We start from the raw sequence: 21,171 nt of genomic DNA on the forward strand, positions 1-21,171 counted from the left end.
TTTCATCCATTAGCTATCTGGTTTGAGAAGAGTTTTGAGAAATATTGGAAACCTCACACTAAAAACATCCATCATATAAATTACTCTGACCATGAAATGTGAAACTACAGTATAAATTCTAAAATAAAAGGTCTAAAATAAAACAGTGAACAAAAGAATATACAACATACTCTCACACATCTCACACAACATACATAATAAGGAGAAATGTAAATTAATCGCCACAATAAATCATTAGATTAGTGATTATGGTCAGGTTGGATTTGGTGTCTGGTATTTTTTCAGAAATGTTTAACAATTTTAGCCAGTAGTTTTGAATGTAGTGTCCTTGAGCCAAAGTGTTTCCCTTTTTTGTTGTGTATTATGTTATTTAATTGGTTAATACATTACCCATTTCTTTTGACATGGTAAAACATGTAATATAAACCCAGCCCAAAACCTTCTCTCTGAGAAGAATGTGATCATCTGTGATTTTCCCATAAGGTGCTAGAAAGTGACTAAGCAAACTTTGCCAGCACAATATTGTACAGCAGGAGTTCACAGGCATTATCTACCAGGTCCTTCTATTTTACACTCAATAAATTGTGTTCAAGTAAGAACGCAAGCACTGAATACTTTAGCGAATTATTGTACCATTTAAAAACCTTTTTTAAACTGGAGTTACTGTAATTCAACTATCTTTTAGAAGTTGGGAGGTTTTTATAACAGTGCCTTTTTTATTACTGACAATAAAATAAAACGTTACTACTACCCCTTGGAAATAGCTAAAAAAAAAAGATATGTGTACTATAAATATGTTGTGTCTACCCCTCCAATCAGTAAAGGCCCAGGGAAACTGTGTTACAATGTGGCTGAAACACCAGAGCCTCATTGTCTGCCCAGTCCTTCACTGCCTATGGGCTGACCTAGTTAAAAATGCATGGCAACTGGAGACATGAGCGCTATGTAGCGAACACTTCCTGGAATTATCAGGGTGTGATGCTGAAACCCAAGTCCTGGTTAATCTCTTCTTGTCTGGGTAACTGTTCTTCTCCCGGGCAGTTGCTTTCATGACTTCTGCTGCCTGTTAGATCAAAGAGGACAGCAAGAAATAATCACAAGTGGAAAGTAGTTACCATGTTTATACGACATCGTATATATCGTATATGATGATGATGGTGATGGTTACGATGTTGAGCAACAAAGAAAGGCGTGTGCCAGTTGTTTTTGAAGTCGGAAGATTAATCTGTAGACGTAGTCCTAACTCAAGTTCGTTATGGTTTATGATTTAAAATGAACATGCTATTCTGGACAAGTTGATCTGAGGTTCAAGGTTCCGTTTACCCAGAGTTATTTAGGACCAGGCATGTGCACAGGTAAGGCTCAACCTGTACACATCACATGCCCACTGTATAGTGCCCTTTCCAGTTGACATGAGCCTGTCCCTCGGTGCCCGAAGTGAAGGACTCCGACAGACGTGGGTTGTCCGTCTTAGTTACGCGCGTCACTAACTACCCTCACTCTGCCAAATTCTTTCCTGTTCAGCCCTTTGAAACCTCTGTGCATGTTTAGGACTACGGTCAATTTTCTTGTATATTGTGTTTGGATTGCATTTAAGTGTATCTGAGTCTTTGTCTTTGGTCGTCATTGTAAATGAGAATATGTTCTCGACTGACTTACCCGGTTAAAAAAGGTTAAGGGAAATAAATAAATTACTGTATTGAGTCATGGATCTGTTGACAGTGTTTTATATTTCCCACAGAACTTATGATAATTTGTGGGAAAGCCCCCAAAAAAAGACTGGAGGCAAGGTAGGAGACATTAATCATTGCCTTTGATGTTCTGACGTTTAACTCCACACTTCATTACCAGTGGTTAATACGTGATGCCTGCATGTAGTAGCATAACAATGAAATATTCAGAAACAGAGAACAGCATGACCATGGACTAGATATCCTGCCCATTATCCAAATATGTTGAAAGACTGGAAGGTGAACAAATTCAGGTAAATGTTTGGATAAGGTAACTGTTCCTTGCCAGGTGAGCCAACCACTTAAGATTGGTGTTGTAAGTTTGGTTTTTCATACATTTCACCAGCAAAATCGGTGCTAGTTAGATCGGTTTTAGATCTCAAATAACTCAAATGAATACTTAATGATGTCCATGAATTGATAATGAGCATTTGCCATGTTAATAGATTGTATCTTTAAAAGGTACAGACCGCACCTTCAGTGTGCATTTTTGAGTCTTCATGTGGTGGTGAGCACAAATATTGATTATTTAACAAAGGGGTAAGGCACAGGGGGGTGTGGCCAACATGCTTAGACATGACGCAATGTTGGAGTACGTAGATACAGCATGTAACCATGGAATACATTATCTATATTGTGTCATGTATCATTTAACAAAAAATTGCCAAATTTAACACCTGGCCAGAAATGATTATTGTAATTTTTTTAATTATGTAAACATGTAACTCTTAATCAGCATTCAAGCAATGTATTTGATTTGCCCAACTGCGGAAAAATATAAGTATGCTGTCTTATCTGCCACAATAGAGATATACAATATTCTTGTTTAGAGAAGTTTTTTAAATACAAAGTTTATACAGTCCCAATAATTACTGGACCACTTATTTCATGATCTTACACTCAAAATATGAGATGAATCAATGTATCTGAAATTTCTTAAAGGAAAAAAATATTCTTAATCAAGTCCATGACTTCGTGTTTCAATGGAGTATAAATATAAAGTGACAAACTCCCTTTTTTAATCCCTCAACATGGGAAAAGGTCAGAGAACACACAATTAAAATTAATGAAAGTTATTCTAGAGGCCACAGTATTTCTGAATAAAAAAGGCTTTGCAAAAACATTTATTTTGATGGTCAATCAAGTCCTAATATTGAGTGGTATGATTTCAGATGTGTCGATGTAAACAGTAAACCAATAAACATAATTCTTGCAAACATGTATACCTTTTAATCTAACTAATCACATTATTATGTAATTGTAACATTGCCCTATAACATGTACATTTTATATTGTGCAGAATAGCTTGTACAAATGAGGGAAAAAAAGGATAAATTACAAAATAGTTAATCACAAAATATTTTTTAAATAACAATTCACACAGTATCCATAAGGTCCATTAGACAATCGTCGTTTACAGATGTGTGCTGCAGTCATAGTCGCTGTCTCTGTGAGTTTGGGGTCCTCTGGACTCTGGGTGCTGCTTCCCATTGGTTACCTGGTAGGGGCACCGCAATTCTGTGGCCCCTCATAGCCGGGGATCTGTCGGTAGGAGGGGGATCCCGGGGGCTGCCTTTTCCTTGGTTAGCCCTGTGTTCCCCTCCCCTCATCTCACCTCTATCTCCTTAGAAAAGGTAAAGGCAGAAGAGGAAATATGGCGTTTCTAATGTAATTATTTAGTACCAGACAAATTCCAGAAATTATGAAAAATAAAGAAAAAAAAGACACAAAATGTCCTCACCCCTATGAGATTGTTGAGAAGAGTTGTTTCTGTGTTGGTGTGGCGATTCTGACCCAGCATTTCGAGCCTCCTCTAAATCCAAGGCGGCTTTCAGTGCAGCCAATTTATTTTTCTTCTTGTTTTCTTCATTTTGCTGTAGGGAAGAAATAGCTAAAGGAAAGTAACTAAACCTTTGACCAATGTTACATTGTTTATTTTAGGCAGCAGCGGCTATTTTGAAACTCTGAAAAATACGGTTTATGTACAGTGACTATATGTCCCACTCTGTACAAACAAAGAGAACAGACACTGTGTCCGTGTCATTTCAACACAAACTCAAATCAATATGTAAAGCTGACTGAATTTGCAAAAAGTAATGAACGTAAGGGATTTTCATATTTCAACCTAAATCCAGTGGCACGATGACATCTTCGTTGACCTTACATTAAATTTGAGCTAGTTGAACGCAAGAAATGCACGTCAAACCTGCGTGGATTGGTTGCCTGTGTTCCTTTTCCTTACGTCCTACTGTAGATAGTTGTAGTATTTTAGCTTACAAATATTGTCATGCACTTAGTCAGTCACATACTGGTCATCACTATACGCTTTTATAAATCTAGGAGACATGGACGGTCCATATGACAGTGCTGTGGCAGCCTAGGACAACACATCTGAAACCCTAGAGCCACCATGTGTTCTCAGACAACTCACCTGCTAACATGAGGGATTTATACTTAAACAGTATGTTACTTTAATTATATGCAGGTAGGCTCAGCCACCCTGGTTGTATCGACGAGTAATATTAGTAGTTGCTGCTCTCTGGTGGAAGGTTCATGTCAGTGCAGGTATCGCACATAATATGATGGCTGAAACGTGGTTGTCATGACTTACGGTTTGAAGTTTTTTTTTTAACTCCAGGTTGGCTTGCTTGTAGCTTTTTGATGTAGACTGCAAGTAATAAATGGCCAAACTGTGGGTGGGGGAAACAAATACCAATCATATTTTTTCACGTCGCTATCTTGTACATTCTAAAGCATGGCCTGGGAACTTCCCAGTGGAAGAACAACCCAGAGTACTCACACCATGAGTAGCAGGAAAGGCAGCACCAGGCCAGGGTTGGAGGCATAGCTGAATACCTTCCCAAACCAGGCGGGAAAATCAGATTCCAGAGTCTCCTGGATCACGTCAAACATACGGCTTTTTCCACTACATTGGAGCAATCGGAGATGAGAAAGTGTCGTCACACTAAAACAGGCACAGGATGTCAGGATAGGAATGAGTGACTCTGAACATTAAGGCCGTACTAAATTAACCTAGTCTTGGAATCAAAACCAAGGTCAGTGCAAAACCTCATTAGACAAATTACCTTTCTAAAACTGGGGTTCATTTCAATGGGAACATAGTGTTGATCATGAAACAAGTGATCACCTGAAGGGGCCACAGTCGAAGGAGGGGGGGATGCTGACAATGGTGTAGATGGCGGGCAGCGTGGAGAGGAAGAGGATGACCAGGAGCATGGCCATGTAAAAGTTGTTGGAGCCCGAAGCCTTGAACACCCTCTCCTGGGGGACGTTGCAGCACATCACAGCCCAGCACTGCAGGTACATGGACACATGAAGTCTCAGCACGTTTAGAGCAGGGAGGCAGGGTGCATAGAATGCACCCATCCTAACGGAAAGAGAAAGACGGGAATAATTGCAGTTAAACAAGAAAACCAAAGACGCATTTTGACCCGACCACGTGTAATAAGGGGTTGCGTTGTCACACTAACATATTTGTACTTGAAAACCAGCTAATTGAACCCAAAATCCTGGCATTGTAAGCAATATGAACCACCATCAGAGCTAAGGACACAGGAACCTGCAATAAGCAACCGCCTACCATATCATGCCTTGGTTGAAGATCAGGCCAAGGACATTCCCACTGACATCGAATTCTGAGTAGGAGGGCTGGCACAAAGGCAAGGAAGACCGGTGAATATCTGATACGTCGAATCAAATTACTACATTTTAATATCCCTCTAGCAACTGTCATTGGTGAAAGAGTTTAGTTACAGATTCTGCTCATTTTCAGGTTGCTTATGTTCCCTCTTCTCATTCAGTAAGGTCATAAACTAGAGTTAGAGGAAGGGTTAGAGCTGGTGCCACCCAAGACACAGAAACAGCTCACAAACAGGCAAAAAACCCAAAAGGGGGTTTATTAGCCACTTTTGTGAGGCTTTTTGGTTCAGAGCATCAACTAAAAAAGGGCAAACATTTAAGATTGTGATAAAGGTATACATGTGTCATGAAAGGCTTGTGTTTACCCCTTTCAATGAACATGTTACCTTGAAGGCCTGAATAAGATAATTTGTAAAATGCAGAGACTCACAAATCCAGCTTCCAGGTCCCAACACCAGCAGTAGTTGAGGAAGCGCACCAGCACAGCACGCAGAAAGTCACCAATCAGGAGCATGATATACGTTGTCATGGTATCCGACACAATGAGTCTGACAAATTCCTACATATCCCCACAAAACCAATTATAAACACTTAAGCTGTAAAAAAAAATATGTAATAACTTTACTAGAAACACACCACTACAGACAATCAAGGCACAACCGCTCAAGACACAGGAATCACGCAAATTTCCCAATTGACCCCAAGCCACAGTACTTGTCATTACCAGACAGGGATTCAGACAGTACGCCAGAACTGCATTGAATGGTACCTGTCCCACCATGGTTTCCCAGCAAGGTCCTCGAGGGATGTCGGCAGGGTGGATGGCGATGGGAGGGGTTGTGCTGTTCACTCCCACGGTCTCATTATACAGACCAGCCTCCCAGATGGTCATATTAAGCTTCACCATCTCCTCCTCTTCTCGCTTAAACAAAAAAACAAACTTACCAGTTAGTGCTCATTGGAATGATGGATATCCACCTGTTTCACCTTGTTGAAAATTGCTTCCAATCTATAGCTGTATTGGGTTGATACTTGTGCAAAATGGAAGTTTTGAACTCATGATAAAAAAAAAAAAATTGCATACACTTGGAGAACTGATAATATAGGTACCATTTGTAAAGAAAACATGAGTGAGCAGGCAAAACATGTCTTTCATTTCTTATGGGATTCACATCCAACTGAAGGTTGGATGTGAATAAATAAAACAAAACATGGCAACAAAGAAAATAATTAACTGACCCCTGTTCAATAGTCTGCTTATCCTTAGTTCTTAATATTGTGTATTGCCCCATTTAGCATCAATGGCAGCATGCAGTCTGTTGTAATCGTTGTCTATGAGGCCCCAAATTCTTACAGGTGATATAGCTGCCCATTCGTCCTGGCAAAATGCCTCCAGGTCATGCAAAGTCTTTGGTCGTCTTGCATGAATCACACGTTTGAGATCTCCCCAGAGTGGCTCGATTATATTAAGGGCAGGAGACTGTGATGGCCACTCCAGAACCTTCAGCTTTTTCTGCTGTAACCACTGCTGTAATCAACTTGGCCTTTTGCTTCGGGTCATTGTCATGCTGGAAAGTCCATGAGCATCCCATGCACAGATTTCATGCAGAAGAATGCAAATTGTCTTCCAGAATGATTTGATAACATGCTGCATTCACCTTGTCATACATTTTTACAAGATGCCCCATGCCTTTAGAGCTCAAAACACCCCCAAAACATCAGTGAGCCACCACCATGCTTCACAGTGGGGATGGTATTCTGTTCACTATAAGCCTTGTTGACCCTCTCCAAACCTAGCGCTTATGGTTGCAACCAAAAGGCTCTATTTTGGTCTCGTTACTCCAAATTACAGTGTGCCAGAAGCTGTGAGGCAAGTCAAGGTGTTGTCGGGGCATATTGTAACTGGGCTTTTTGTGGAATATCTTTTTATATCCTTTTCCATCTTTATAAAGTTCCATTATCTTTTACGCAGGTCTTTTTACAGTTCATTTCTGCTCCCCATGGCTCAGTATCTAGACTGCTCAGTGCATCCATGTGAGAGCTAACAAACTAATTGACTATTATACAGACACTAATTGCAAGTTAAAAAGCCACAGGTGTGGGAAATTCACCATTAATTGCCATTTTCACCTGTGTGTCACCTTGTGTGTCTGTAACAAGGCCAAACATTCAAGGGTATGTAAAGTTTTGATCAGGGCCATTTGGGTGATTTCTGTTATCATTATGATTTAAAAAGGAGCCAAACAACTATGTGATAATAAATAGCTTCATATGATCACTATCCATAAATAAAACACAGTTTTTTTGCGTGATCATTCATGTTTTCAAAATCAATGCCAAAATGTCACAATTTCTGCCAGGGTATGCAAATTTACGATCAAACCTGTATCTCTGAATGCCTTATCCATTCTGATATATCCAATGTGGGATGCCATGTAGCTCAGGCTAGAGCAGGTGCTTACAGTGCTTAAGATTCCAAAGTTCTGAGTTCCCAGGTGGAAGTTCATGAAATGTTAATAATCTGAAAATATCCATATATTTCCATTTGGACAGAATTCTCTGGTGAATAAAACCTCTACAAAGAGAGTTGTTGACAGAACAGAGCCACATACTGTTACTAACACCGTACTATGGGACTCACTTTGAGGTTAATCTCATCCATGAGCGCAATGATGAAGGTGTAGAGGTTCCCCAGGAACAGGGCAAAGATGCGTCCCAGCTGCCACTGCAGAGCAATGCGGGGATGATAGTTCTCCAGAGTACTGATCACGTCGAACAGCATGGGACAAAACATCCCGAGGAGGGACATGACCATGTTCACCTGGGAGGCAGTCCGTGCTGTTATTTCACCCTTCTCGTAAACAAGCGGATATACAGTGCATTCAAACAGAGAGTCATAGTGATAACTGAAATGGAACGGGACATACACATTACCCAGGGATCAAGTGATGCTGTTAGGCACAACCCAAGCAGTTCCTTTTGCTATTTGTCTGGCTGTGTCCGTCAATCACGCTGACAGATACAAACACACATTTGTACTGCAAGACAAACACACACTTGTACCTCGTTCCTCTCCCACCACGTATGGCTCTCCAGTCCCTCTAAAGCAAACTTCTGGGAGCGACGCACTACAAAGTAGATGAGATATCCACTTCCTGCTAGACAGCACAACACCAGGAAGTTTGCCAGAACTCGCAGGAAACGGGTCAAGTGGATGTTGTCATCCTTTCTGCTCTCCTGTTCCTCCAGGATGGCCTCCTGGGAAGATTGCATTATAACAGTAGAGAACCCATAAAAACACATGCACAAACACCCAGTAGACTGAATGACACACACACAGTCACATTTAATCGGCAAGTACAACCTCGTTTCCAAACAACACTCACGTTTGGGATCTGAGGAGACCAATTGCTGTAGTTTTGAATGTGAAATGTTTTTCCATTCTTGATTGATATAATATTTCAGCTGCTCAACAGTTCAGGGTATCCCTTGTTGTATTTTTCATTTCATAATGCGCCAAAAGTTTTCAGTGGGTGACAGGTCTGGACTGCAGGCAAGCCATGCATTACTACCAAGCCATGCTCTTGTAATAAGTGCAGAATGTGGTTTGGCATTATCTTGCTGAAATAAGCAAGGCCTTCCCTGATAAACAAGTTATCTGGATGGCAACATATGTTGCTCCAAATTCTGTATTAATGTGCAAGTCATCCATGTCATGTGCACAAATGCACCCCCATACCATCACGCATGCTGGCTTTTGAACTGTGCACTGATAACAAGCTGGAGGGTCCCTTTCCTTTTTAGCCCAATGGATGTGGCGTCCATGATTCCCAATTTTTTTTTCACATTTTTATTTCTCAGACCACATTACAATTAAAAAGAAGATCATGGCTGTCCAATAGTGGTTTTCGGCCTTGTCCCTTGTGTACAGAGATTTCTCTGGTTTCTCAGAATCTTTTAATGATATTATATTCTGTAGATGATGAGATCCCCAAACTCTTTGCAATTTTACATTGAGAAACATTCTTAAATTATTTGCCCACGCAGTCTTTCACAGAGTGATGAACCCCTCCCCATCTTTATTTCTGAAAGACTCATCCTCTCTAGGATGCTCTTTTTATACCCAATCATGTTACTGACCTGTTGCCGATTGACCTAATTTGTTGTGAAATGTTCCACCAGGTAATTTTTTTGTATTAAACATCTTTTCAAACAACTTTTGTTGCCCCTGTCCCAGCATTTTTGAAATATGTTGCTGGCATTAAATTGAAAGTAGGAATATATTTTTTAAGGTACAAAGAAATGTTTCAGTTTCAAAATATGTGAAACTGAAAATATATGAAAAGATATGTTGTCTTCGTACAATTTTCTATTGCATATACGGTTTAAATTATTATTTATCTTTTTTTTTTTTGCATTTAAATTTTTTTGTGCATTTTCTACAGCATGCCAACTTTTTTGGAAACGGCGTTGTATATTTATTAAACACACTTAAAAAGTGAAAGAGGTGGCTATTAGCAGAAAACATATGAACAGAATATACCACATTTAAAATTCCTTGGCTACGATTGACCAGTACTGCCTGCCCGCCTCCCGTCGGGGAGTTGGTTTGGAAGTGGGTAACCAGGGTGGGAAGGGTTAATCCTGGAGTCATGTAGGACCTTATGAAGCAGACAGCCAGCGACCCTTCAGCAGATGTAACGTGTGTTATAGTTCACCTATGCAGTGAGCAGGTGACGACCTGAACCACACGATGTACCAGGAGGATGGACTCAACGTTAAATCCCAGCGTATGTCTGGATAAGGATATAGTGGGAGACCACATCATTATCTGCTTGGCGGGCCTTATTGGTGATGGCTGTGATTTAGTCTTTCCATCTGAGATTGTGGAAAGTGATGGTCCTGGAATGATTTTGCCAAACTGACAGATGAGCCCTTAATCTTAATAAAGGGGAGAGGTTCAAGGGGAGTTTCCTGAAGTCCACCACCACCTCCACGGTTTTGCATGTGTTAAACTCTCTGTGATTTTGACTTCGCAGTGACACCAGCCAGTCAGCCTTTCCACGGTAGCTCAGTGGTGAGACCGACTTGAGGAGTTTGACAGATGTACTGTGGGAGGTACCATCGATGGACGCGATGACCCACACACACAGACCCACACCCAAATTAACACCATTACCTTAAAGCTGGTGGTGATGGAGGCGAACTTGTTGTCAGCTGTCTCTGGGTTCCCGATGAGGTAATCCCAGCTGGTGAACATCTTCCAGCTGAAATTGAAGCAGTTGTTGTCTCCGCCCCCATCCTCATTAGCATTCCGGGCCATGCTGAAACACATTCCATATAATAAGAAATATGAGCTTCAAACAATAAAATCACAAATCATCACATTTGATTGCTAGTTTTAGTTTTCCAACAGAAGTGTGCTGAGCGCTATTGACGCACGTGTTTGTCAATTGTTTTATTTTGATTCACTGCTCCGTAACCGTAGAAGTTAGATGCCTCATTCTTATTCCACGTTAATATGGATATTCTGCTTCAAATTCTGCTGCAACGTCTCGGTTGGGTACTTTCATCAACCAGAAGCCCCACAATCATGATCACAAAACCTCTAGTTGACGCGCCGGCGTGTCCAGGTCACATTTTCATTCATTGCTCCGGAACCGTAGAAGTTAGAGGCTTCATATATTTTCCACGGGGAACAGCGACTTTCCGCTGCAAATAACAACATCTCGTTTGTGTACTTTCGTGAACCAGAAGCACCGCAGTCGTCACAAAACCTTTCAGCTGCAGCCCTAACAAATTATACTTGAACTTATTCTGTTGTTTAGAAGTCTACAATGCATAAGCCAATCACAGACTGCGGTAAAACAACCAATGTGAAGTCTATCCATGTCACCCCCCTCCCCAAAAGAGAGAGAAAGAGCGAGCGCGCAGAGAAGCCCCTGACTGCAGTGTGCAGTTCGGGGCCGGACTCAATGTGGGCGGAGTCAAACACGTTTAACCCGCCCCCTTCCCATCTCCTTCAAGGACAAGCAGAGGTTCACGAAGGTGTCAACAAAAGCGAATCTCAATCGAACATATCCTACATAGATACAAATATAAACCTTGTTGCTTAAGCTTTCATGTAGTTTACTCAATTATTTAATAAAGAAACTGATACAACCCATTGGTGCAAAATAAAATGTTACTTACAGAAATGAGGAGAACCAAGAACATGCAGGAGAGGGAGTGCGGTGATGTAGTAGCCACAACTAAATCATTATGGAAAAAGTGCACATGCTATCAGAACAGAACAAAGTAGGTAGCTACATTGTAGTCAATTATTAAAATGCTTAGTTCATTTTAGTTGCATTTGTCTACTTATATTTTGATTGGGTATTTTTGATCATGCCTCAAGGTACTAGTCTAACTTTTACAGTATGTATCCGTTTTGATATGATCATTTATATTATAGGCCTATAGAATATAATATACAGCTTGGAAAAAAATGAAGAGACCACTGCACCTTTTTCTTTCGAAAAGGAAGGTTTTGAGTGAGGAACAGAAGCGTTCAATTTTGCAGAGGTCTCTTCATTTCGACTTTTTGGGAAAGGAAAGAAAAAGGTGCAGTGGTCTCTTATTTTTTTCCAGAGCTGTATATATATATATAATAAACATACACACATTAAATATGGTAGTAGTTGTGCTATCTGTTAATTAGCTATAACATTATTGAAGAACTTCACTATAAGAGAATACTTCCACTTGTTACACAAGGTACTTTTAAGATAAGCAGCATGTCCAAGCTGCTGTCTTGGATCGTAGATTTAATTATATAAAAGGAAATATTCTTCAGGCTCCAAACTGAGTACAGTGGGCTGAGACAGAAGGACCTGGACTGGTCCAATATGAAATTCGTATTTTTATTTTATTATTTTATTTGTTTTTTTCACATTGATTTGAAAGGCGACAGGGGACTGAATCCCTGGTCGATCTGAAGACACTGGGGGCACTGGAGACCCCTCATTTCATTAGTAATCACACAAGTACTCACGTCCTAATCACCACCATGTAGCTGTAGGCCACCGTTCCCACCCCAACTAAAAAGTAAGACAGGGGCATTCGGAACTTGAGCCAGCCGATGGTGCGCTGGCTATTGTAGTAGCCATAGAAAAGGACAGAGTACTGGGCATAACCCTAGGACACACAAAAGATTCAGATTTCAATAGTAGTTCACATTTTGTAGTATATCTCTATATGACTTAAACGAAACAGTACGCACACTGTTAGCGGCAATGTCACACAGTGGTCACGTTAAACAAGTGAAAACTTGTGAATTACCCCAAAGTCCCATAAGACAGCAAAGTCCATGGCATTGGCTTCCTCTGCTCTGGGCACAGTCTTTCTGGGCATGCTGCCATACGGCATGCCCATCAGAGCCTAGAGAGACGCAAAGTAACAATAAAGGTTACTAATAAATCAAATCTAACATCTGGAACTGACTGAGGAAGGGGCTTCATACCTCTGGCACCATGACCAGACCAAACGTCAGGCCAAACAGGATCATGTTGATCCCATACATCCACCTTAGGAACAGGAAGTAGGAGGCAACCGATGAGCCAAAATGGCCTGCAGGGTGCAAACAAAGCAGTCATATTAACATTGTTTAACATGCTGCAGAGAACAACGTAAAGCAACGGCTCATATGGGCTTCAGAAGGACTGCAAGGGACTAAATCAGGAGAGTACAACCTAAATCAGGAGAGTACAACCTAAATCAGGAGAGTGTAACCTAAATAAGGAGATTACAACCTAAATCAGGAGAGTACAACCTAAATCATGACAGTACAACCTAAATCACGAGAGTACAAACTAAATCACGAGAGTACAACCTAAATCTTGACAGTACAACCTAAAGCATGACAGTACAAGCTAAATCAGGAGAGTACACCCTAAATCAGGAGAGTACAACCTAAATAAGGAGAGTACAACCTAAATAATGACAGCACAACCTAAATCAGGAGAATACAACCTAAATCAGGAGAGTACAACCTTAATAAGGAGAATACAACCTAAATCAGGAGAGTACAACCTTAATAAGGAGAGTACAACCTAAATCAGGAGAGTACAACCTAAATAAGAAGAGTACAACCTAAATTAGGAGAGTACAACCTAAATAAGGAGAGTACAACCTAAATCAGGAGAGTACAACCTAAAGGCCGTAACCCGAATTAGAGAGTGAAACTAACTTCTGATTCCAGGAGGTTGAAACGAAGTGACATTCTGAGAGCACAAACAAAACCTCGCAGAGATTCCTTAGAAGTGGGAGGCATACTTACTCTCAATCTCTTTGATTTTCATCTCCCATGGAATGCAAGCAGTTTTGAAGTTTTCAAAGTCCCGCTGAAACTTCATCCATTTCTAAAAGCAAAACCAGGGATGTCATGAAATCGATCACACATATAACTATAATTGTATCGTAAAGGATCTTATTTAACAGTTTTCATGAAACCTATAGAAAACCACATCCGTTAAGTGACAAGGACGTGTCAACAAATCGTCCTTGTAACTTAACGGATGACTCCACCCTCACCTTTAACATCATGACTTTATAGGCATACAGCTTTCGACCCTTTCCTTTCCCAATAGCTCCCTCATATTTCTCCACAAATTCCTGGGACTCCCTGTGGAATATGAGGTATGATTATTGTCTGTTAGCGGTCATCTAGACTATAGTTGTCAAACAGATGACAACTTAAATATAAATATTTTTAAACCATTGGTCCAGCATCCTAAACAAGATCCTTGGTCCCACTACATTCAAACAGGTCCATTAACAAACTTTTCAAACATTTGAATCGAGGGAGGACATGCCATAAAGCTTGTTTGAGTCGTGCCTTGGAAGGATTTCAACAGTTTAAGTTAGCCAAATGTGTACAACTATTCATGTCTAAAACCGAATGTAAGTTTGCGGGGTCAGGATGGTTCATGTGAGGCTAGGACATTCTATGGCTTGGCATGGATTTTTGGCCACTGCTTTTAGAAGTGGGCTGTTGAGCCCAAAACGGGTCCACAGAAATTGTGTACTTTGTCATACATACACCGATCAGCCATAACATTATGACCACTGACAGGTGAAGTGAATAACATTGATAATCTCGTTATTATGGCACCTGTCAATGGGTATGATATATTAGGCAGCAAGTGAACATTCAGTCTCAAAGCTGATGTGTTAGAATCAGGAAAATGGGCAAGCCTAAGGATCTGAGTGACTTTGACAAGTGCCAAATTGTGATGGCTAGACGACTGGGTCAGAACATTTCTCTGTCGACCCAGCCCGTACAATGGGCACGTGAGCATCAGAACTGGACCACGGAGCAATGGAAGAAGGTGGCCTGGTCTGATGAATCATGTTTTCTTTTACATCACATGGCACCAGGATGCATTATGGGAAGGAGGCAAGCCGACGGTAGCAGTGTGATGCTTTGGGCAATGTTCTGCTGGGAAACCTTGGGTCCTACCATTCATGTGGATGTTACTTTGACACGTACCACCTAGCTGAGTATTGTTGCAGACCATGTGCACCCTTTCATGGCAACGGTATTCCCTGATTGCATTGCCCTCTTTCAGCAGGATAATGCGCCCTGCCACAAAGCAAAAATGGTTCAGGAATGGTTTGAGGAACACAGCAACCAGTTCAAGGTGTTGACTTGGCCTCCAAATATTCCAGATCTCAATCGAATCGAGCATCTGTGGGATGTGCTGGACAAACAAGTCCGATCCATTGAGGCCCAACCTCACAACTTCAGGACGTAAAGGATCTGCTGCTGACGACTTGGTGCCAGATACTACAGCACACCTTCAGAGGTCTAGTGGAGTCCATGCCTGGATGAATCAGGGCTGTTTTGGCGGCAAAGGGGGGAGCTACACAATATCAGGCAGGTGGCCATAATGTTATGACTGATCGGTGTATTTCATGTTTTTCTTTTATAGACAGTATTTCTGGAGAATACAGATGTTTTTGAATCATTGGTATATATTATCATATCAAAACCCAAGTTGACTGGAGTCAAGAAGAAGAGAGAAAACCTCATGCAAAAATTCCATTCCGTGATAGATTGAAACATCGATGAGAGAAACAAACATGCAGCTTGATTTTTTCACAACAGAAGTAATCCTTACTAGAGCAAATTATTAAAGTGTGCAGGAATATTGTAATAATATACAGTCATTATTTAATTCCCTTAAAACAGCTGCTGGCAACATTGCCCATGATAATGACAACTAGATTGTTCAGACAATGGGCTACTTCTCTGTCTGTTATGCTGCCATCTCTGCTTGACTGACAGCTGTGACTGTGAAATTCCACCAGGAGCTCGTGGGTGTGGTGGGGGGGTTCCGACCCACTTGTTTTCATAACTGGACTGTAAATATAAATTACTACTATATTATTAACTCAAAAGCAAATTATTTTGAGTCCAAACAAGCAAAGCAAATTATTTTAGAATGTTATCTCGTAATTTCACACGGCCTAAGAATGTCCGAAAGTTTTGGAAATTACTTATTTCCTTTCAGTAATCATACATTTTTGTACATTACCATGTTGTAGTACATGGTTTAGACTGTTGACAACATCCAAAATCTTAATTTCCACAAGGAACATATTTTTGTTAATTTCTGTCTAATTCCCAGCAACGAGAGGTCACGACATGCCACGGGTTCTTGAAGGCTACCGCACACCGTAGCCTTCAACCTTGGAATTTCATGGCTGAGGTATGATAGTGATTCTACATATGTATATATATATATATATATATATATATATATTATTTACATACACTATATTGCCCATTCAGCCACTTGAAAATGTCCCTAGACTGCATCTTTAACAAAATATCACCAAGTGTAATCCAGGTTAATGTGAGGTATCCACTAATGAGCTATATATCCATGCTGCTGCTGAAGCATTCAAAGGCTAATGAAGGTAGCACACTTTTCCAAGGGCTGAAGAGCCGAAAAGTACTGGGGGTATCTCAGCACCGTAGAGTTTGCAGTTTTCTCGTCATGGGTAGAGGCTTTCCTCTTAGGGTAGAGATAAGTTTCTTCCTATCATCCACAGCCTCCTTCAGCTTCTCCAACTCCTCAGGAGTCAAGACTTCTAGTTTCTCCTCCCCCACGTTCTCCTCCTGTTCATCTGGTGATTCCTGCTCTGAGCTGAAACAACAAGGACTTGGTGAAGGTAGACGGCAACATTTTCCTCATGAAAATGGAAATGTATTGAAAAAAAGTGTTTATCTTGGAGTATGTTAATGGTTTTGAAATTCAAAATGTAATTTGAAAACGTTCAACTATGAGCATCATTTAGAGGTGATAATATAATACGATATACAACTTTATTCAAAGTGCATTTAAAATAGCTACACACTTAATAAAGACAACTAAAACCAGATTGATAGGTTTTACAGATACTTTGGGGAGTCCAAACAGTTTCAGCTGCTGGGCTAATTTACCATGCAGATCTGAATAAACTGCACAGCGCTTGTGATGATACACTTGCTGGACTTGGTTAAAATCACTGCTCACGTTATGCAAAATGTCACCCAGAACCGTGTTAAACCAACACACTGAGAGTGAGGGGGTTGCATGCATGGGACCTCACCTAGTGGCAGCTACTTCATTTTTCTTTCTTTTCTCAACTCTCTCTTGTCCTGTGTCCTCATTTTTCTCATCTTTTCTCAAGTGCCCGTCATTTCCCAGGGTTTCCTCATCCTCCTCTCCAACAACCTCCTTACCTTTCGCTCCCAGTTTTCTTCTCCTTTCATTGCTGAAATTATTTCGATTTTTGGATTCCCTGTAATTCTTTCCTTCTTCCTGCCTCTCTTTCTCTCCCTCTTTCCCCTTCCCCTCTTCCTGCCTCTCTTTCTCTCCCTCTTTCCCCTTCCCCTCTTCCTGCCTCTCTTTCTCTCTCTCTTTCCCCTTCCCCTCTTCCTGCCTCTCTTTCTCTCCCTCTTTCCCCTTCCCCTCTCTATGCCTCTTTTTTCTTTTTTCTTCTCCTTTTCTTCCCAGTCGGTCTTTCACTTCCTTTTCTTCCGTTCCTGCACTGGACACTCTTCTTGTTCCATTTTTTTTCTTTCTGCCCCTCTCTTTCTTTTTCTTCTTCTCTGTTTTTGCCCTCTCCAGCCTACCACAGTCAACAGCCATGTCCTCTTCATCTGCAATAAAATCAAAAGAGCAGGGAAATAGCAGTCATTCTATTAATAATCAAACAATTTGATTATAACAAACATTTGGAAACAGGAAAACAATTTAAATAAAGATATCAAAGGGAGGTGAAAGTGTACACATGAACCTAATGGGATGAATTAGAGTGCAGGATAGAGACGCCAGGAGGAGATACCAAACCCCTCAATCAACCACCATACATATTGTATCCGAAACTTGCCCGGTCATAATCCTTTTACCTGATTTTATCAGCTTGTCTCAGATCTCCACATTAATCTAAGGCCCTGATCAACATTCCCTCTAAAAACTCACCTGTGCATCTCCTTCAGGTCTACCATGCAGAAGAAATTCCAGCTTGCGTAGACCTCAAAATTTAAGTTTACCGTGTTTGACTTACTAGTGTGCACTACAGAAAATATCAACCTTTTTGATCGAATCAACATAGTATCAGAAGCCTTTTGAATGCAACAAACCATAATAAAAATTTTTTTTTGAAGGCAGAGAAAGGGCAGATCAATATACATTTGTGAAGTCCAGAACCCAGCATAGACCTGTGCACCATAGCTAATCAGAGTTACTGTAGGGCTATTTACAAATATGGCATTTCTCATTTGTGGGGCACTAATCGGTCTAAATTATGCTCAAATAGACAAAGAAGCATATTGGCTGCTAACTGAAACGTGCAATGTAACTGCATGCTGGAAGTTGCACAGAATTTTTCAAAATATTTGTGATTTTGCACAGGAGACCAGACATAGGCTCAGTAACCTCTAAAAGTTGAGGAGCAGATAAACAACTGCGCAAAAATCTTCAGAGAGAGAAGATCATTCTGACACACTGACTCACTGAATTCCACGCAAACATTATTATTATCTCCAGTGATTCACGTACATGCTGATCCTGTCTCTCTACACATTCACATAACACACCATACCTCTTTTCCTTCTCTTGCCATTTCACCTCCTCCCCCTCCCTCCCTCTCTCTTTCTCTTCCCTCCCTCCATCCCTCCATCTTTTCCCTTTCCTCGGTCTCCCTCCCTCCCTCCCTCCTCAGATGCAGGCTGTCGTCAGGGAGCCTGGTTAATCCGGTGGTAATTGGGGACACAGGTCGTGGGAGGGGGGGTCACAGGGTGCACAGGGTCGTGTGACGAGGGTGTAGGCAGGATGACCAGGGAGCTGAGCCCAGTGTTTCCTGACTTGGACACAATGCCATATGTCAACACCCCCAGAAAGCCCGGCTCTGGTCTTCTCCAGCCTAGCCAGCGTTCCAAAATGCAATCCTTAAACTCTCCTCCTGATTTTAATGTACTTGCTGGAGTAGTGAGAATAGTAATGGAGTCTGTACAGCAGACAGGTGCTACGTGAGATTGACAGTTGCGGTATCAACACAAGTCTTGACCATGGAACAATAACGTGTTAAGCATACATCGTTTTTAAAGCCCCTCTTTCATCAGCACAGAGTTTTAATGCAAATGCACAGGGTCAGTCTCCCAGGTGCAAAGCAGTACAGATCCACTCACCTGCACTGTCCAAGCCAACGTTGACTGGGTTGAAGAGAAACAGGGATTAAAACAGTTATATCCTTCATGTGTTCAAAGTGAAAAACGTATTGTCAGTTGGAAAAAATGGAATTCGTCCCAAACCCTGTTTCAATATTTATCAGTTGCACACGAGGTCCAGACTTTTTTTTGCATGAAAATCAGCCTTGACTTTAATGAAAATATTAATGTAGAAGTTTCTGTTCAAAACTAAATATGATGAGGTGTGCGCAAGATAGGAGGATGTTCTCTGATCTCAAGTACCCTAACGTCTTGTGATGTTGAGGGCCCTTAACCGCTCCACAAAGTAGAATATCTGTTATGCAACTGTATAAAACACATGGTCAACCTCGGCCTGCAGAGATACTTGGTGTGGCTTATTGATCCAGTGGTTCTCAAATATTCAGTTAAACAAGGTCTGGCTTAGCAGCTTCTTCCTAAAGTGTGATAACCTGTGGCTCTCCTGGTGGATGGTAGACCCCGGTTGATGTATAACATTGCAAAATGACAAAAGGGAGGGGTAAAATTGGTGTAATTTAGGGGGGGGACGCACTCTGAACCCATGTAGCACAATGTTAATATGTTATGTTGTATAGATTTTACTGTGTTTTGTTTGACTATACTTGGTTTGAGGGATGGATAAAAGCGGCCTCTGACAGGGCGAACAGATGTTCATGGGCAGGCTTTAGTCTGTTTGATGCATTTCCGCAGTGTAACCGGAGTAGCAGGCAATACACAGGTCATTATGGCCATACAACAGCAACAGAAACACAAAGGACACAATGAAGCCTAATGAGCACGCATGGCCTCTATCAAAAGCAGTCCAGGAGAGGGGAGCAACTTGGGGTCAGAGGGCATCACCCCACCTGCCTTAAGTTCAGTGTGTGTGTGTCTGTGTTTTTGACTCAATTATATAACGAGTACAACAATGTCCCCAAATGGTGGTTCAATCAGAAAAGGTTGACTAATGGGGCGAAAAAATTGCCTGAAGTTTTAGGTTTAGGGCAAATATCACAATTTAGGTTATGGATAGAATTATGTTAAGGGTATGGGTATTACCAGTTAGATTTTGGTTTATGCATTAGCACTATGTTCAGTTTAGGCATAAATGTTAGGTCATTTAGGTTAAGGTTAGGTTGAGGTTAGGGTTAACGTTAGTAAAAGTATTGTTAAGCACAGATATCTTTGGGGTCCTCATTTAGATAGCTAAGTGAACGTGTGTGTGTGTGTGTGTGTGTTTGGCTGTATTTGACTTGGGGTTAAGTTTATTGTTAAGTTAGAAATAAAGGTTTTGTTTAGGTGTAAAGGTTAGGTTATTGAGGTTAGGGTTAGGGTTTACTAGTAGGGTTAGGTTTAGAGTTACTTGTTAAAAATTATTTTAATGGTGCTAAATTGCCAGTCCTCACATTGATAGGTGAACCAACGTGTGTTTGTCTGTATGTGCAGGTGAAAAGTGATTACATTCTGAGGACTGAATTATGTCCTGTTTTTTTCTGCTAATGGCTGCATGAGATTGTGCAAATGATTACAAAACAGCCAGGTGTTTACTGTAAAACCAATGTGAAAGTAATTTTTTTTTTCATAGAATAAGAGAACAGTAGAGGGCCATCGGCTTTTATCATTATAAATGATCTATTACTTTATCTTCTACAAACACAATAGCAAATTGTTCACAGGTTTCTTCTTTAAACCATAGAAATATGCATGGCTGTTGCCAATTTGATTAAGCAAACAGATTGTATCAATAAAAACACCCCTTGGTCCAGGTGACATGCATTCAAAAGTATACCGACAGAAACAAAATGGGGAAATCTTACTGTCATTCTCTGAGGTGATTAGATTTTCCTGTGGCATCCTCGTTTCGTTCCTCCTCGGTGATCCAATATCCCCTTATGTGCTTAGCCTGTCAGTAAGGTGCTTACTGTGTATTTCTAAAATGTTCCTCCCGGTACCTCTCTGCTGGATCCTATAAAGTAAATAACATCTCAACTATCCCAACTATCTTTCCCAACCCAAATTAGAAAGAGAATCAGGAAGTATGTG

General features: G+C 40.9%; 1 protein-coding gene across 1 annotated transcript; it reads right to left on the reverse strand.

Annotated features, from left to right (window-relative positions):
- Positions 1-2,838: 2,838 nt before the first annotated feature.
- On the reverse strand, positions 2,839-21,171 carry tmc1 (transmembrane channel-like 1). Its single transcript, XM_034296289.1, has 20 exons — positions 20,946-21,171; positions 19,111-19,134; positions 17,554-17,580; positions 16,409-16,582; positions 13,962-14,052; positions 13,708-13,789; positions 12,892-12,998; positions 12,711-12,809; positions 12,424-12,566; positions 10,570-10,714; positions 8,454-8,648; positions 8,032-8,211; positions 6,160-6,312; positions 5,821-5,949; positions 5,332-5,399; positions 4,879-5,118; positions 4,531-4,656; positions 4,342-4,420; positions 3,472-3,604; positions 2,839-3,354 (listed from the first exon to the last, which is right to left on the reverse strand). Exons 4-20 carry the CDS (start codon positions 16,432-16,434, stop codon positions 3,164-3,166), a joined length of 2,187 nt encoding a protein of 728 aa, XP_034152180.1. The 5' UTR covers positions 16,435-16,582; positions 17,554-17,580; positions 19,111-19,134; positions 20,946-21,171; the 3' UTR covers positions 2,839-3,163.

This window comes from Esox lucius, chromosome 13 (genome assembly GCF_011004845.1).
Source record: "Esox lucius isolate fEsoLuc1 chromosome 13, fEsoLuc1.pri, whole genome shotgun sequence".
Lineage (NCBI taxonomy): Eukaryota > Metazoa > Chordata > Actinopteri > Esociformes > Esocidae > Esox > Esox lucius.

Bases quoted from the DNA above. Each gene is read 5' to 3' on its own strand.
- tmc1 (XM_034296289.1), bottom strand. From the start codon at position 16,434: ATGACGAGAAAACTGCAAACTCTACG. The intron at 5,400-5,820 runs GTGAGTCTCTGC...CCTTTGTGCCAG, and splicing joins GGGACCTGGAAGCTGGATTT to CCCTCCTACTCAGAATTCGA. The intron at 3,605-4,341 runs GTAAGTCATGAC...TCTTCCCTACAG, and splicing joins TAAAAAAAAAACTTCAAACC to CAAAATGAAGAAAACAAGAA.